The sequence below is a fragment of the Myotis yumanensis genome, unplaced genomic scaffold, assembly GCF_028538775.1.
Source record: "Myotis yumanensis isolate MYYU_CA2020_CCGP unplaced genomic scaffold, mMyoYum1.0.hap1 SCAF_4, whole genome shotgun sequence".
Lineage (NCBI taxonomy): Eukaryota > Metazoa > Chordata > Mammalia > Chiroptera > Vespertilionidae > Myotis > Myotis yumanensis.
In genome coordinates, this window is record NW_027223755.1 from 107,205,724 (window position 1) to 107,223,628 (window position 17,905).

At 47.9% G+C, this 17,905-nt stretch overlaps 3 protein-coding genes across 3 annotated transcripts; all 3 read left to right on the plus strand.

The window, feature by feature from the left end:
- Positions 1–9,975: 9,975 nt before the first annotated feature.
- On the plus strand, positions 9,976–10,902 carry LOC139009550 (putative protein FAM90A26). Its single transcript, XM_070413809.1, has one exon. It carries the CDS (start codon positions 9,976–9,978, stop codon positions 10,900–10,902), a length of 927 nt encoding a protein of 308 aa, XP_070269910.1.
- A 2,336-nt stretch (positions 10,903–13,238) lies between these two features.
- On the plus strand, positions 13,239–14,165 carry LOC139009551 (putative protein FAM90A26). Its single transcript, XM_070413810.1, has one exon. The coding sequence runs from the start codon at positions 13,239–13,241 to the stop codon at positions 14,163–14,165; it is 927 nt and encodes a 308-aa protein (XP_070269911.1).
- A 2,291-nt stretch (positions 14,166–16,456) lies between these two features.
- Positions 16,457–17,383, plus strand: LOC139009552 (putative protein FAM90A26). Its single transcript, XM_070413811.1, has one exon. The coding sequence runs from the start codon at positions 16,457–16,459 to the stop codon at positions 17,381–17,383; it is 927 nt and encodes a 308-aa protein (XP_070269912.1).
- Positions 17,384–17,905: the final 522 nt, after the last annotated feature.

Here is a 17,905-nt window from a genome sequence, read left to right on the forward strand (position 1 = left end):
AACTTCTTGGAAAATGTGAGCAACTACTGGTACAAAGTGACCAATAAGTGTGAGGATGAAGGCTCCGGAAGCCGTTCTCCGTGCTCTGCTCTTGTCTGCCTCTGACTTTTTTTCACATCCTCACCTCCTCACCCTTGCCAAGCCTTTCCTCACAACTCTTTGGGGTTATTACCCCAGAAAAATGCTGCCACCACCTTAGGTAGCCACACCCTGAAAATAGGGTGGAAATTAGGGAAGGTTACATGTGACAGGCAGAGACAGTTCACAAGGCATGTGCATGGTCAACAACAGTTTTCTGGGTGTGTGGGAAGCAACCTCCAAGATGGCCCCAATGATTCCTACCTCCCGGGAGTCATGCCTTTGTGCAATCCCTGCCCCTTAGTGTGCACTAGATTCGTGACTCCCTTTTAGTAAATAGAATGTGGCAGAAATGCTACTTCCAAATCACATTACAAAGACTGCAGCTTCCACGTGGGTGTCCTCTGTCACTCCCTTAGTTGCTTGACCTGTTGATGCCAACTGCCAAGTTGTACGATGCCTAAGGTTTTACCCAAATGTCAAAGAATTGATGTCTCTGGCCAACAGCCAGGGAGGACCGGAAGCCTGCCAACAAGTATGACAGTGACCTTCGGAGTGGACCCTCCCCCTGGTGACACCTGATCACAACCAGAGGAGCCTCGTTAACCTGAGCCCAAACTCCTGGCCCACAGAAACCATTTGTTGTTTTAAATCTCTTGAGGAGGTGAGACGGGGCCAGTTCCTTACTGCTGGTTCTCTCTGATGGTCAGTAAGATAAAAAGACATGGGGTTTCCTACGGCAATGTGGCAGTGATCGGTAACGAATCAAGGTAGAACAGAATCTATTCATTTATTATATGCAATTGATCTGTATTTTTCTTTCCATGTTGAGGCCTCAGGAACTGAAGTTGGAAAGAAGGCTGGCTCTCTGGAATGGGGCTAGGCTGCAATTTTCAAAGCCTTGTAACCCATTCATGTGAGGCTAGCCTTTCCCATGCACCTCCTGGTCTTTCTCATAATACCTGCCCCAGTCCCTAGTCCTCCACCTTCATCTTTTTGAGGTGACTAAGACCCTTACCTCTTCATTGAGGGGTTGCCCTTCATTGAGGGGTCGCCCTTCATTGAGGGGTCGCTCTGAAAGGGGGTCCTGAAGACCCAATGAGCAGCAATAACTATGTATGGAAGAGTGGGTCTCAAGCTTCCCAAGTCTGGCTCTCAGCTTGCACCATGGTAACTATGGCACTGTCTCTGGGCCTCCATTCCCAAATGATCCCTCCTACGCCGTACTTCCTCTCTATTAAGACCGTTCTCCTATAGAACTACAGCACAGCCATCAAAATCAGGGAATTGCCATGGAAACCTCAAGCACTGTTCAAGTTTTGCTGGTTAACACAAAATGTCCTTTTCAGCAAATGGATCCATTTCAGAGCCACACATTTCACTCAGCTGTTAGGTCTCTTTAGTCTCCATTATTCTAGAACAGTACCTCAGCCTTTTCTCCACATTATCTTAAACTTCTTCTTATAGTTCCTCTGAGGGAACTATATGGACATATACACACATGTGTGCACATACATATTTCTATATCTAGCTATACACTTATTGAAAATCATACATCCATTTTGATATACCTCCAATTCCATCTCAGCACCATTAAAGTCACCGGAGTCTTCTCCCTTCCCCTATTTGTGCCTCGCTGACACCAAGAAACCTAACTCTCATTATCCTAATACAAGAAATAATTTGATCAATACCTGGTGTCACCAGTTTCCTACCTCCCTGCCATCTTCCTCCCTTCCATGAAGCCCTCCTCACCCTGCGGAGCTCTGACACACCCCTCAGCCCTGCATCTCCCCTCGCCACCTGCAGATGTCTATTTTGCTCTGTCTGCCCCTCAAGGCTTGAAGATTTGATAATTCAGGAAGGGAAGAGGCCAGGAGCAGGGAAGAGCAGATCTCTTTTGAAGTATTTTTTTTTCTTTCCTCTTTTCCTCCTTGCTTGTCCCTTTAGTTTGCATAATTCTAACAACATTCTTTCCTTCTTCTAATTTGCTATTTTTAGCAAGCCATTGGCTTAGAAACTAGATTCACTGCTTCACTCCTTCACTCCTTCATGATATGAAGTTTGTTGTTGCCGTTGTTTTTATTGTTTTATTACTGAGGACACTGAGAGGTCCTGGTGCCAAGTGAGGCCTTTCCTGGGGGTGGAGAGCATGAGTTTGGGTGCATGGACTTGGTGACGTCTGTTTTGAACTTCAGGGACTCCCCTTTGCTTCATCCCCGGAGCTCAGCTGTATTCTGGTGGGGGAGGTTGGCCAGCCTGGAAGCAGCCACACATGTCAAGCAGGATGCTCATCCCTCTCTTTACCACTTAGGGAAGGGAACCTTGGCGTCTATCTCAGAGGCCGTGGTTGGCTCAGAGAGCTGACACTGGTGGGGAGAGATAGGTGAGTTGTGTGGGTGGGACCCCTGGGGTCTAGGAGAGAAGGAGTCTGGGATTCTCTGGTGACAGGTGCCTTGAGCTAAGGATGCTGGGATTTCAATCCTGGTTTCTTCCAGCTGACCCTACGGAGAAAGTGAGCCTCTGGGTCAGAACTTTTGTTTGGAGATGATGAATGGAGTGGGGGATGGTCCTTCAAGATTCATGAAACTTCTCCATCCCCAGATACTTTACAGCCACAGCCCTGATGGAGCCTCTGTCTCATCTTTCCTCCCTTTCAGCGCTAAGCAGCTGCTGCCCACGGGCTGATGCGGGTCTGGGGTAAGGAAGATGAGAGGCAGTGTGTCTGTGACCTGGAGCAGCGTGTGTGAGGAAGCACTGGTAGGCAGTGGGGGTGAGGGAAGGCTGGCTCTGTGGGCATTTCCCAGGAACCAGTGACTCTTAAGCCCTGAGGTCCAGCCCCTATGCCAGGACCTACCTCAGACACTCCCAGAGATCTTCACACCACTGGGATCAGCCAGGAGGTGAGGTGGAAAAGGGAATCCTATTATGTCAGAGGGGATTGTCAGGTTCCCGAATTTCTTTTTTTCTTCTTCTTCTTTCTTTTTTTTTTATTGCTTAAAGTATTACAAAGGGTATTACATATGTGTCCTTTTTTTTCTTCCCCGCCCTTGACAATCCCCTGGCCCCCTTACCCCGCAGTGTCTTATGTCCTGCCCCCCAACCCTCCCTGGCCTTCCCGCTGCAGTTTGACAATCAGTTTGAGGCAGCTCTGCCTCTGTATCTATTATTGTTCAAAAGTTTCTAATGGTCTTTATTATCCATGAATGAGTGAGATCATGTGGTATTTTTCCTTCATTGACTGGCTTATTTCACTTAGCATAATGCTCTCCAGTTCCATCCATGCCGTTGCAAATGGTAAGAGTTCCTTCTTTTTTACAGCAGCATAGTATTCCATAGTGTAGATGTACCACAGTTTTCTAATCCATTCATCTGCTGATGGGCACTTAGGCTGTTTCCAGATCTTAGCTATGGTGAATTGTGCTGCTATGAACATACGGGTGCACATATCCTTTCTGATTGGTGTTTCTGGTTTCTTGGGATATATTCCTAGAAGTGGGATCACAGGGTCAAATGGGAGTTCCATTTTTAGTTTTTTGAGGAAACTCCATACTGTCTTCCATAGTGGCTGCACCAGTCTGCATTCCCTCCAGCAGTGCACAAGTGTTCCTTTTTCTCCACATCCTCTCCAGCACTTGTCGTTTGTTGATTTGTTGATGATAGCCATTCTGACAGGTGTGAGATGGTACCTCATTGTTGTTTTGATTTGCACCTCTCGGATGATTAGTGACTTTGAGCATGTTTTCATATGTCTCTTGGCTTTCTGAATGTCCTCTTTTGAAAGGTGTCTATTTAGATCCTTTGCCCATTTTTTGATTGGATTGTTTATCTTCTTTTTGTTAAGTTGTATGAGTTCCCTATAAATTTGGGAGATTAGGCCCTTATCAGATATGATGTTGGCAAATATGTTTTCCCACTCAGTGGGTTTTCTTGTTGTTTTGTTGATGGTTTCTTTTGCTGTGCAGAAGCTTTTTATTTTGATGTAGTCCCATTTGTTCATTTTCTCTTTAGTTTCAAGTGCCCTAGGAGCTGTATCAGTGAAGAAATTGCTTTGGCATATGTCTGAGATTTTGTTGCCTTTGGATTCTTCTAGAATTTTTATGGTTTCCCGTCGTACATTTAAGTCCTTTATCCATTTTGAGTTATTTTTGTGTATGGTGTAAGTTGATGGTCTAGTTTCATTTTCTTGCATGTATTTGTCCAATTTTCCCAACACCATTTATTGAAGAGACTATCTTGACTCCATTGTATGTTCTTGCTTCCTTTGTCAAATATTAATTGAGCATATTGGTTCGGGCCGATTTCTGGGCTCTCTATTCTATTCCATTGATCTATATGTCTGTTCTTGTGCCAGTACCAGGCAGTTTTGAGAACAGTGGCTTTGTAATACAGCTTGATATCTAGTATTGAGATCCCACCTACTTTGTTCTTTCTCAGGATCGCTGCAGCTATTTGGGGTCTTTTTTTTATTCCAGATGAATTTTTGGAGAGTTCGTTCTAGATCTGTGAAATATGCCATTGGTATTTTAATGGGAAGTGCGTTGAATTTATAGATTGCTTTGGGTAGTATGGACATTTTAATGATGTTGATTCTACCAATCCATGAACATGGTATGTTCTTCCATCTGTTTATGTCTTCCTCTATCTCTTTTTTCAACGTCCTGTAGTTTTCTGAGTAGAGGTCTTTTACCTCTTTAGTTAAGTTTATTCCTAGGTAGCTTAATTTTTTTGGTGTAATGGTAAATGGGATTTTTTTTAGTCTCTCTTTCTGAAAGTTCACTATTGGTGTATAGAAATGCCATAGATTTCTTGGGGTTAATTTTGTATCCTGCTACATTGCCAAATTCATGTATTAAGTCTAGTAGTTTTTTAATGGAGTCTTTAGGGTTTTGTATGTATAATATCATGTCATCTGTGAATAAGGACAGTTTTACTTCTTCTTTTCCAATTTGGATGCCTTTTATTTCTTCTTCTTGTCTAATTGCAATGGCTAGTACTTCCAGTACTGTGTTGAACAGAAGTGGTGAGAGTGGGCATCCCTGTCTTGTTCCTGTTGTTAGGGGAAATGGTGTTAGTTTTTGTCCATTGAGTATGATGTTGGCTGTGGGCTTGTCATATATGGCTTTTATTATGTTGAGGTATGATCTTTCTACTCCCACCATGCTGAGAGTTTTTATCAAAAATGGGTGTTGGATTTTGTCAAATGCTTTTTCTGCATCAATTGATATGACCATGTGGTTTTTTCTTTCAATTTGTTTATGTGATGTATTATGTTTATTAAATTTTCAGATATTGTACCATCCTTGCATCCCTGGGATAAATCCTACTTGGTCATGGTGTATGATCTTTCTGATGTACTGCTGGACCTGTGGCAATCTCTTAAGTTAGGATGAAAAACAATGCATTCATTTTGGCACTTTCTGAAGTTAGGATGAAAAACATTGCTTTCATTTCGGCACTCTCTGACCTTAGGGTGAAAAACATTGCATTCATTTTGGCATTTTCTGGAGTTAGGATGAAAAACATAGCATTCATTATGGCAAGCTTCCAGGAGTTAGGATAAAAACCATAGCATTCAATATGGCACCTTCTGGAGTTAGAATGAAAAAGATAGCATACATTATGGCACCGTTTCTGGAGTTAGGATGAACAACATTGCGTTCATTATGGCACACCTTCTGAAGTTAGAATGAAAAACATAGCATTCATTATGGAACAGTTTCTGGAGTTAGGATGAAAAACATATCATTCATTATGGTACACTTTCAGGAGTAAGGATGAAAAGCATTGCATTCATTTTAGCACTCTCTGAAGTTAGGATAAAAACATTGCATTCATTTTGGCTCTCTCTGATGTTAAGATGAAAAACATTGGATTCATTTTGGCACACTCTGAAGTTAGGTTGAAAAACTTTGCATTCATTTTGGCACTTTCTGGAGTTAGGATAAAAATAGAATTCATTTTGCCACTCTCTGATGTTAGGTTGAAAAACATTGCATACATTTGGCACTCTCTGAAGTTAGGATGAAAAACATTGCATTCCTTTTGGCACTCGCTGAAGTTAGGGTGAAAAGCATTGTTTTCCTTTTGACACTCTATGAAGTTAGGGTGAAAAACATTGCATTCATTTTGGCACTTTCTGGAGTTAGGATAAAAAAACAGAATTCATTTTGGCAATCTTTGATCTTAGGATGAAAAACATTGCTTGCTTTTCGGCAATCTCTTAAGTTAGGATGAAAAGCATTGCATACATTTGGCAATCTGAAGTTAGGATAAAACACATTGCATTGGTTTTGGCACTCTCCTAAGTTAGGATGAAAAACATTGCACTCATTTTGGCACTCTCTGAAGTTAGGGTGAAAAGCATTGGTTTCCTTTTGGCACTCGCTGAAGTTAGGGTGAAAAATGTTGCATTTCTTTTGGCACTCGCTGAAGTTAGGATGAAAAGCATTGGTTTCTTTTTGGCACTCGCTAAAGTTAGGGTGAAAAGCATTGCGTTTCTTTCCTTTTGGCACTCGCTGAAGTTAGGGTGAAAAGCATTGCATTGGTTTCTTTTTAGCTCTCGCTGAAGTGAGGGTGAACAGCATTTCTTTCCTGAGAGTGCTCCAGCTCTGCAGTCAGTGCCCTGGTTCTCCACCAGGTCTGAGATCTGAGCCCCAGCCAACCCGGTCACAGCAGGAGTTTCACGAGGCCACAGCCCAGGAGGAAAGACCTGAAGGTCTTAGGAGGTGTAGCCAATGGCGGATCATCACCCAGAACGGGGCCCCTGCAGACCCTGGAAGGTCCAGAAAGGGAAGCAGACGCAGAGGGCCCGGGCGGCACGAAAGTCTCGCACACCACAGGAGGTGTATCTCAGGCGTTGTCCCACCTGGCCGATGCCCATTCCCATGAGCAAGAGGAAGCGTGTGCAAGACCCCTGTCTCAGCCCTGGGTCACCTGCCAGGAAACCTGAGGTGACATCCCCAGCGCCTCCTTGCAAAAAAGCTGAGGGGAGCGCCTGCTCACCATCTGGGCTAAATCCTGGGCAGTCAGTTCCTGTCACTGACACCCCTCCGCCACCATGCACACGCTTTGTCCAGGATGCCACCCACAGTGTCCAGCAGACGCACAGCAAGCCCCATTCTGGCTCCAGCACCCATGGCCTGGGCCACACCCTGTTGTCTCTGGAACAAGCCAGGTTCCCTGATGGAAACTCGCCCAGCATGCCACATCCTGCTGCACAGAGTGGGTGCCAGGACTCCAATCTCAGCACCAAGGCACCAGGCAAGAGAGCGGCCCAGACATCCATCCAGCTCTGCCAGAAGGCCAGAAAGAAACGCAGAATCAGGCCCTGCCTGTCCCCCCAGAAGAGCACGCACACAGCAGACCTCCAGCCTCCACACATGGGCCCTCTTGCCAAGACCCTGCAGCCCTGCCAGGTCCCACCAAGTCCCTGGATTCCATACCAGCCCATCAGAATGGCATTTAAGAGATTCCATGGAGGCCAGTGGAGCTGCAGGCTGGTGACAGCTCCCTCCATCCCCACTGCTGAGAAGCCTGGGTCTGCTGTTCAGAGCCCTCCTCACCTCAGACAAGTCAGAGGGACTCCGTCACAGGGCCCATGGGCTGTCCTCCAAGAGGACCTTCAGCTTTCCTCTTCCTCTGAAGAGAGCGGCCAGTGAGACACCCCTTGTCAGCCAAGACTTGTTCCTTGGCCTCCAGGCCTCCTGGCTGAGACTATGGAGCTGGGAAGGGGACACCACCGGGTACAGCTGTTTCTGGTGGACCAGAGCCCCCCGCTGCTGTGTGTTCAGATGGTGGCAAGTCCAACAAGGCTTGCTGACACGGGGTCCCAGTTACTGCACTTTTCACTGGGGGACGTGTGAGATGTCAAATGGAACTTTTAGATGAAACTGTACTTGGTCCTTATAGAATGGGCGAAGGAAGTAGATTTCTTTTTGTAAGGGTCAATCCATTGTATTGGAAACTTAGTTGCAATTGTGGCCTTCAGGTCTAATGGAAATAGCAAGCTATGTAATGAAGCTCTACCAGCGGTGCCCCTGACTGCCTTGGGGAACCTGGGCCAGGGCCCCCTGTGAGGTCTGCAGTTTGTCAGCAGTGCCTGTGGCCCTGAGGCCAAACTGTGTCCCTGAGCCGTGTTATTGCAGTAGAAATCGGGACGGACGGGGACTCTTCTGATGACTTTGTGCCTTTGCTTTATGAAATGTTTTATTAAATTCTGTTTGATATACTTTCTATTCCATACTAATAAAATTCTGCAAAAAAAAAAAAAACAACCCAAAACATTGTTTTCCTTTTGACACTCTATGAAGTTAGGTTGAAAAACATTGCATTCATTTTGACACTTTCTGGAGTTAGGATAAAAAACAGAATTCAGCCCTAACCGGTTTGGCTCAGTGGATAGAGCCTCGGCCTGAGGACTGAAGGGTCCCAGGTTCGATTCCAGTCAAGGGCATGTACCTTGGTTGCGGGCACATCCCCAGTAGGAAGTGTACAGGAGGCAGCTGATCGATGTTTCTCTCTCATCAATGTTTCTAACTCTCTATCCCTCTCCCTTCCTCTCTGTAAAAAATCAATGAAATATATTTTTTTTTAAAAAAAAAAACAGAATTCATTTTGGCACTCTCTGATGTTAGGATGAAAACATTGCATTCTTTTGGCACTTTCTGAAGTTAGGATGAAAATCATTGCATTGGCCGAAACCGGTTTGGCTCGGTGGATAGAGCTTTGGCCTGCGGACTGAAAGGTCCCAGGTTCAATTCCGGTCAAGGGCATGTGCCTGGGTTGCGGGCACATCCCCAGTGGGAGATGTGCAGGAGGCAGCTGATTGATGTTTCTCTCTCATCGATGTTTCTAACTCTCTAACTCTCTTCCTTCCTCTCTGTGGAAGGTCAATGGAATATATTTTTTAAAAAAAGAAACAGAAAATCATTGCATTGGTTTTGGCACTCTTTGAAGTTAGGGTGAAAAACCTTGCACTCATTTTGGCACTCGCTGAAGTTAGGGTGAAAAACCTTGCACTCATTTTGGCACTCGCTGAAGTTAGGGTGAAAAACCTTGCATTCCTTTTGGCACTCGCTGAAGTTAGGGTGAAAAGCATTGGTTTCTTTTTGGCACTCTCTGAAGTTAGGGTGAATAATGTTGAATTCCTTTTTGGCACTCCCTGAAGTTAGGAAGAAAAGCCTTGGTTTTTTTTTGGCACTGGCTGAAGTTAGGGTGAATAATGTTGCATTCCTTTTGGCACTCACTGAAGGTAGGGTGAAAAGCATAGCATTGCTTTCTTTTTGGCACTCGCTGAAGTTAGGAAGAAAAACATTGGTTTGGTTTCCTTTTGGCACTCTCTGAAGTTAGGGTGAAAAACATTGCACTCATTTTGGCACTCGCTGAAGTTAGGTTGAAAAACCTTGCATTCCTTTTGGCACTCGCTCAAGTTAGAAAGAAAAGCCTTGGTTTCCTTTTGGCACTCGCTGAAGTTAGGGTGAAAAGCATTGGTTTCTTTTTGGCACTCTCTGAAGTTAGGATTAAAAACATTGGTTTACTTTTGGCACTCTCTGAAGTTAGGGTGAATAATGTTGAATTCCTTTTTGGCACTCCCTGAAGTTAGGAAGAAAAGCCTTGGTTTTTTTTTGGCACTGGCTGAAGTTAGGGTGAGTAATGTTGCATTCCTTTTGGCACTGGCTGAAGTTAGGGTGAAAAGCATTGCATTGGTTTCTTTTTAGCTCTCGCTGAAGTGAGGGTGAACAGCATTTCTTTCCTGAGAGTGCTCCAGCTCTGCAGTCAGTGCCCTGGTTCTCCACCAGGTCTGAGATCTGAGCCCCAGCCAACCCGGTCACAGCAGGAGTTTCAGGAGGCCACAGCCCAGAAGGAAAGACCTGAAGGTCTTAGGAGGTGTGGCCAATGGCGGATCATCACCCAGAACGGGGCCCCTGCAGACCCTGGAAGGTCCAGAAAGGGAAGCAGACGCAGAGGGCCCGGGCGGCACGAAAGTCTCGCACACCAGAGGAGGTGTATCTCAGGCGTCGTCCCACCCGGCCCATGCCCATCCCCACGAGCAAGAGGAAGCCTGTGCAAGACCCCTGTCTCAGCCCTGGGTCACCTGCCAGGAAACCTGAGGTGACATCCCCAGCGCCTCCTTGCACAAAAGCTGAGGGGAGCGCCTGCTCAGCTTCTGGGCTAAATCCTGGGCAGTCAGTTCCTGTCACTGACACCCCTCCGCCAGCATGCACACGCTTTGTCCAGGATGCCACCCACAGTGTCCAGCAGACACGCAGCAAGCCCCAGTCTGGCTCCAGCACCCATGGCCTGGGCCACACCCTGATGTCTCAGGAACAAGCCAGGTTCCCTGATGGAAACTCGCCCAGCATGCCACATCCTGCTGCACAGAGTGGGTGCCAGGACTCCAATCTCAGCACCAAGGCACCAGGCAAGAGAGCGGCCCAGACATCCATCCAGCTCTGCCAGAAGGCCAGAAAGAAACGCAGAATCAGGCCCTGCCTGTCCCCCCAGAAGAGCACGCACACAGCAGACCTCCAGCCTCCGCACGTGGGCCCTCTTGCCAAGACCCTGCAGCCCTGCCAGGTCCCACCAAGTCCCCGGATTCCATACCAGCCCATCAGAATGGCATTTAAGAGATTCCATGGAGGCCAGTGGAGCTGCAGGCTGGTGACAACTCCCTCCATGCCCCCTGCTGAGAAGCCTGGGTCTGCTGTTCAGAGCCCTCCTCACCTCAGACAAGTCAGAGGGACTCCGTCACAGGGCCCATGGGCTGTCCTCCAAGAGGACCTTCAGCTTTCCTCTTCCTCTGAAGAGAGCGACGGCCAGTGAGACGCCCCTTGTCAGCCAAGACTTGTTCCTTGGCCTCCAGGCCTCCAGGCCTCCTGGCTGAGACTATGGAGCTGGGAAGGAGACACCACCGGGTGCAGCTGTTTCTGGTGGACCAGAGCCCCCCCGCTGCTGTGTGTTCAGATGGTGGCAAGTCCAACAAGGCTTGCTGACACGGGGTCCCAGTTACTGCACTTTTCACTGGGGGACGTGTGAGATGTCAATTGGAACTTTTAGATGAAACTGTACTTGGTCCTTATAGAATGGGCGAAGGAAGTAGATTTCTTTTTGTAAGGGTCAATCCATTGTATTGGAAACTTAGTTGCAATTGTGGCCTTCAGGTCTAATGGAAATAGCAAGCTATGTAATGAAGCTCTACCAGCGGTGCCCCTGACTGCCTTGGGGAACCTGGGCCAGGGCCCCCTGTGAGGTCTGCAGTTTGTCAGCAGTGCCTGTGGCCCTGAGGCCAAACTGTGTCCCTGAGCCGTGTTATTGCAGTAGAAATCGGGACGGACGGGGACTCTTCTGATGACTTTGTGCCTTTGCTTTATGAAATGTTTTATTAAATTCTGTTTGATATACTTTCTATTCCATACTAATAAAATTCTGCAAAAAAAAAAAAAACAACCCAAAACATTGTTTTCCTTTTGACACTCTATGAAGTTAGGTTGAAAAACATTGCATTCATTTTGACACTTTCTGGAGTTAGGATAAAAAACAGAATTCAGCCCTAACCGGTTTGGCTCAGTGGATAGAGCCTCGGCCTGAGGACTGAAGGGTCCCAGGTTCGATTCCAGTCAAGGGCATGTACCTTGGTTGCGGGCACATCCCCAGTAGGAAGTGTACAGGAGGCAGCTGATCGATGTTTCTCTCTCATCAATGTTTCTAACTCTCTATCCCTCTCCCTTCCTCTCTGTAAAAAATCAATGAAATATATTTTTTTTTAAAAAAAAAAAACAGAATTCATTTTGGCACTCTCTGATGTTAGGATGAAAACATTGCATTCTTTTGGCACTTTCTGAAGTTAGGATGAAAATCATTGCATTGGCCGAAACCGGTTTGGCTCGGTGGATAGAGCTTTGGCCTGCGGACTGAAAGGTCCCAGGTTCAATTCCGGTCAAGGGCATGTGCCTGGGTTGCGGGCACATCCCCAGTGGGAGATGTGCAGGAGGCAGCTGATTGATGTTTCTCTCTCATCGATGTTTCTAACTCTCTAACTCTCTTCCTTCCTCTCTGTGGAAGGTCAATGGAATATATTTTTTAAAAAAAGAAACAGAAAATCATTGCATTGGTTTTGGCACTCTTTGAAGTTAGGGTGAAAAACCTTGCACTCATTTTGGCACTCGCTGAAGTTAGGGTGAAAAACCTTGCACTCATTTTGGCACTCGCTGAAGTTAGGGTGAAAAACCTTGCATTCCTTTTGGCACTCGCTGAAGTTAGGGTGAAAAGCATTGGTTTCTTTTTGGCACTCTCTGAAGTTAGGGTGAATAATGTTGAATTCCTTTTTGGCACTCCCTGAAGTTAGGAAGAAAAGCCTTGGTTTTTTTTTTGGCACTGGCTGAAGTTAGGGTGAATAATGTTGCATTCCTTTTGGCACTCACTGAAGGTAGGGTGAAAAGCATAGCATTGCTTTCTTTTTGGCACTCGCTGAAGTTAGGAAGAAAAACATTGGTTTGGTTTCCTTTTGGCACTCTCTGAAGTTAGGGTGAAAAACATTGCACTCATTTTGGCACTCGCTGAAGTTAGGTTGAAAAACCTTGCATTCCTTTTGGCACTCGCTCAAGTTAGAAAGAAAAGCCTTGGTTTCCTTTTGGCACTCGCTGAAGTTAGGGTGAAAAGCATTGGTTTCTTTTTGGCACTCTCTGAAGTTAGGATTAAAAACATTGGTTTACTTTTGGCACTCTCTGAAGTTAGGGTGAATAATGTTGAATTCCTTTTTGGCACTCCCTGAAGTTAGGAAGAAAAGCCTTGGTTTTTTTTTGGCACTGGCTGAAGTTAGGGTGAGTAATGTTGCATTCCTTTTGGCACTCACTGAAGGTAGGGTGAAAAGCATAGCATTGCTTTCTTTTTGGCACTGGCTGAAGTTAGGGTGAGTAATGTTGCATTCCTTTTGGCACTGGCTGAAGTTAGGGTGAAAAGCATTGCATTGGTTTCTTTTTAGCTCTCGCTGAAGTGAGGGTGAACAGCATTTCTTTCCTGAGAGTGCTCCAGCTCTGCAGTCAGTGCCCTGGTTCTCCATCAGGTCTGAGATCTGAGCCCCAGCCAACCCGGTCACAGCAGGAGTTTCAGGAGGCCACAGCCCAGAAGGAAAGACCTGAAGGTCTTAGGAGGTGTGGCCAATGGCGGATCATCACCCAGAACGGGGCCCCTGCAGACCCTGGAAGGTCCAGAAAGGGAAGCAGACGCAGAGGGCCCGGGCGGCACGAAAGTCTCGCACACCAGAGGAGGTGTATCTCAGGCGTCGTCCCACCCGGCCCATGCCCATCCCCACGAGCAAGAGGAAGCCTGTGCAAGACCCCTGTCTCAGCCCTGGGTCACCTGCCAGGAAACCTGAGGTGACATCCCCAGCGCCTCCTTGCACAAAAGCTGAGGGGAGCGCCTGCTCAGCTTCTGGGCTAAATCCTGGGCAGTCAGTTCCTGTCACTGACACCCCTCCGCCAGCATGCACACGCTTTGTCCAGGATGCCACCCACAGTGTCCAGCAGACACGCAGCAAGCCCCAGTCTGGCTCCAGCACCCATGGCCTGGGCCACACCCTGATGTCTCAGGAACAAGCCAGGTTCCCTGATGGAAACTCGCCCAGCATGCCACATCCTGCTGCACAGAGTGGGTGCCAGGACTCCAATCTCAGCACCAAGGCACCAGGCAAGAGAGCGGCCCAGACATCCATCCAGCTCTGCCAGAAGGCCAGAAAGAAACGCAGAATCAGGCCCTGCCTGTCCCCCCAGAAGAGCACGCACACAGCAGACCTCCAGCCTCCGCACGTGGGCCCTCTTGCCAAGACCCTGCAGCCCTGCCAGGTCCCACCAAGTCCCCGGATTCCATACCAGCCCATCAGAATGGCATTTAAGAGATTCCATGGAGGCCAGTGGAGCTGCAGGCTGGTGACAACTCCCTCCATGCCCCCTGCTGAGAAGCCTGGGTCTGCTGTTCAGAGCCCTCCTCACCTCAGACAAGTCAGAGGGACTCCGTCACAGGGCCCATGGGCTGTCCTCCAAGAGGACCTTCAGCTTTCCTCTTCCTCTGAAGAGAGCGACGGCCAGTGAGACGCCCCTTGTCAGCCAAGACTTGCTCCTTGGCCTCCAGGCCTCCAGGCCTCCTGGCTGAGACTATGGAGCTGGGAAGGGGACACCACCGGGTGCAGCTGTTTCTGGTGGACCAGAGCCCCCCCGCTGCTGTGTGTTCAGATGGTGGCAAGTCCAACAAGGCTTGCTGACACGGGGTCCCAGTTACTGCACTTTTCACTGGGGGACGTGTGAGATGTCAATTGGAACTTTTAGATGAAACTGTACTTGGTCCTTATAGAATGGGCGAAGGAAGTAGATTTCTTTTTGTAAGGGTCAATCCATTGTATTGGAAACTTAGTTGCAATTGTGGCCTTCAGGTCTAATGGAAATAGCAAGCTATGTAATGAAGCTCTACCAGCGGTGCCCCTGACTGCCTTGGGGAACCTGGGCCAGGGCCCCCTGTGAGGTCTGCAGTTTGTCAGCAGTGCCTGTGGCCCTGAGGCCAAACTGTGTCCCTGAGCCGTGTTATTGCAGTAGAAATCGGGACGGACGGGGACTCTTCTGATGACTTTGTGCCTTTGCTTTATGAAATGTTTTATTAAATTCTGTTTGATATACTTTCTATTCCATACTAATAAAATTCCTCAAAAAAAGAAAACAACCCAAAACATTGTTTTCCTTTTGACACTCTATGAAGTTAGGTTGAAAAACATTGCATTCATTTTGACACTTTCTGGAGTTAGGATAAAAAACAGAATTCAGCCCTAACCGGTTTGGCTCAGTGGATAGAGCCTCGGCCTGAGGACTGAAGGGTCCCAGGTTCGATTCCAGTCAAGGGCATGTACCTTGGTTGCGGGCACATCCCCAGTAGGAAGTGTACAGGAGGCAGCTGATCGATGTTTCTCTCTCATCAATGTTTCTAACTCTCTATCCCTCTCCCTTCCTCTCTGTAAAAAATCAATGAAATATATTTTTTTTTAAAAAAAAAAACAGAATTCATTTTGGCACTCTCTGATGTTAGGATGAAAACATTGCATTCTTTTGGCACTTTCTGAAGTTAGGATGAAAATCATTGCATTGGCCGAAACCGGTTTGGCTCGGTGGATAGAGCTTTGGCCTGCGGACTGAAAGGTCCCAGGTTCAATTCCGGTCAAGGGCATGTGCCTGGGTTGCGGGCACATCCCCAGTGGGAGATGTGCAGGAGGCAGCTGATTGATGTTTCTCTCTCATCGATGTTTCTAACTCTCTAACTCTCTTCCTTCCTCTCTGTGGAAGGTCAATGGAATATATTTTTTTAAAAAAGAAACAGAAAATCATTGCATTGGTTTTGGCACTCTTTGAAGTTAGGGTGAAAAACCTTGCACTCATTTTGGCACTCGCTGAAGTTAGGGTGAAAAACCTTGCATTCCTTTTGGCACTCGCTGAAGTTAGGGTGAAAAGCATTGGTTTCTTTTTGGCACTCTCTGAAGTTAGGGTGAATAATGTTGAATTCCTTTTTGGCACTCCCTGAAGTTAGGAAGAAAAGCCTTGGTTTTTTTTTTGGCACTGGCTGAAGTTAGGGTGAATAATGTTGCATTCCTTTTGGCACTCACTGAAGGTAGGGTGAAAAGCATAGCATTGCTTTCTTTTTGGCACTCGCTGAAGTTAGGAAGAAAAACATTGGTTTGGTTTCCTTTTGGCACTCTCTGAAGTTAGGGTGAAAAACATTGCACTCATTTTGGCACTCGCTGAAGTTAGGTTGAAAAACCTTGCATTCCTTTTGGCACTCGCTCAAGTTAGAAAGAAAAGCCTTGGTTTCCTTTTGGCACTCGCTGAAGTTAGGGTGAAAAGCATTGGTTTCTTTTTGGCACTCTCTGAAGTTAGGATTAAAAACATTGGTTTACTTTTGGCACTCTCTGAAGTTAGGGTGAATAATGTTGAATTCCTTTTTGGCACTCCCTGAAGTTAGGAAGAAAAGCCTTGGTTTTTTTTTGGCACTGGCTGAAGTTAGGGTGAGTAATGTTGCATTCCTTTTGGCACTCACTGAAGGTAGGGTGAAAAGCATAGCATTGCTTTCTTTTTGGCACTGGCTGAAGTTAGGGTGAGTAATGTTGCATTCCTTTTGGCACTGGCTGAAGTTAGGGTGAAAAGCATTGCATTGGTTTCTTTTTAGCTCTCGCTGAAGTGAGGGTGAACAGCATTTCTTTCCTGAGAGTGCTCCAGCTCTGCAGTCAGTGCCCTGGTTCTCCACCAGGTCTGAGATCTGAGCCCCAGCCAACCCGGTCACAGCAGGAGTTTCAGGAGGCCACAGCCCAGAAGGAAAGACCTGAAGGTCTTAGGAGGTGTGGCCAATGGCGGATCATCACCCAGAACGGGGCCCCTGCAGACCCTGGAAGGTCCAGAAAGGGAAGCAGACGCAGAGGGCCCGGGCGGCACGAAAGTCTCGCACACCAGAGGAGGTGTATCTCAGGCGTCGTCCCACCCGGCCCATGCCCATCCCCACGAGCAAGAGGAAGCCTGTGCAAGACCCCTGTCTCAGCCCTGGGTCACCTGCCAGGAAACCTGAGGTGACATCCCCAGCGCCTCCTTGCACAAAAGCTGAGGGGAGCGCCTGCTCAGCTTCTGGGCTAAATCCTGGGCAGTCAGTTCCTGACACTGACACCCCTCCGCCAGCATGCACACGCTTTGTCCAGGATGCCACCCACAGTGTCCAGCAGACACGCAGCAAGCCCCAGTCTGGCTCCAGCACCCATGGCCTGGGCCACACCCTGATGTCTCAGGAACAAGCCAGGTTCCCTGATGGAAACTCGCCCAGCATGCCACATCCTGCTGCACAGAGTGGGTGCCAGGACTCCAATCTCAGCACCAAGGCACCAGGCAAGAGAGCGGCCCAGACATCCATCCAGCTCTGCCAGAAGGCCAGAAAGAAACGCAGAATCAGGCCCTGCCTGTCCCCCCAGAAGAGCACGCACACAGCAGACCTCCAGCCTCCGCACGTGGGCCCTCTTGCCAAGACCCTGCAGCCCTGCCAGGTCCCACCAAGTCCCCGGATTCCATACCAGCCCATCAGAATGGCATTTAAGAGATTCCATGGAGGCCAGTGGAGCTGCAGGCTGGTGACAACTCCCTCCATGCCCCCTGCTGAGAAGCCTGGGTCTGCTGTTCAGAGCCCTCCTCACCTCAGACAAGTCAGAGGGACTCCGTCACAGGGCCCATGGGCTGTCCTCCAAGAGGACCTTCAGCTTTCCTCTTCCTCTGAAGAGAGCGACGGCCAGTGAGACGCCCCTTGTCAGCCAAGACTTGTTCCTTGGCCTCCAGGCCTCCAGGCCTCCTGGCTGAGACTATGGAGCTGGGAAGGAGACACCACCGGGTGCAGCTGTTTCTGGTGGACCAGAGCCCCCCCGCTGCTGTGTGTTCAGATGGTGGCAAGTCCAACAAGGCTTGCTGACACGGGGTCCCAGTTACTGCACTTTTCACTGGGGGACGTGTGAGATGTCAATTGGAACTTTTAGATGAAACTGTACTTGGTCCTTATAGAATGGGCGAAGGAAGTAGATTTCTTTTTGTAAGGGTCAATCCATTGTATTGGAAACTTAGTTGCAATTGTGGCCTTCAGGTCTAATGGAAATAGCAAGCTATGTAATGAAGCTCTACCAGCGGTGCCCCTGACTGCCTTGGGGAACCTGGGCCAGGGCCCCCTGTGAGGTCTGCAGTTTGTCAGCAGTGCCTGTGGCCCTGAGGCCAAACTGTGTCCCTGAGCCGTGTTATTGCAGTAGAAATCGGGACGGACGGGGACTCTT

Excerpts from the sequence above, each read along its gene's own strand:
- LOC139009550 (XM_070413809.1), top strand. The coding sequence starts at position 9,976 with ATGGCGGATCATCACCCAGAACGGGGCCCCTGCAGACCCTGGAAGGTC.
- LOC139009551 (XM_070413810.1), top strand. The coding sequence starts at position 13,239 with ATGGCGGATCATCACCCAGAACGGGGCCCCTGCAGACCCTGGAAGGTC.
- LOC139009552 (XM_070413811.1), top strand. The coding sequence starts at position 16,457 with ATGGCGGATCATCACCCAGAACGGGGCCCCTGCAGACCCTGGAAGGTC.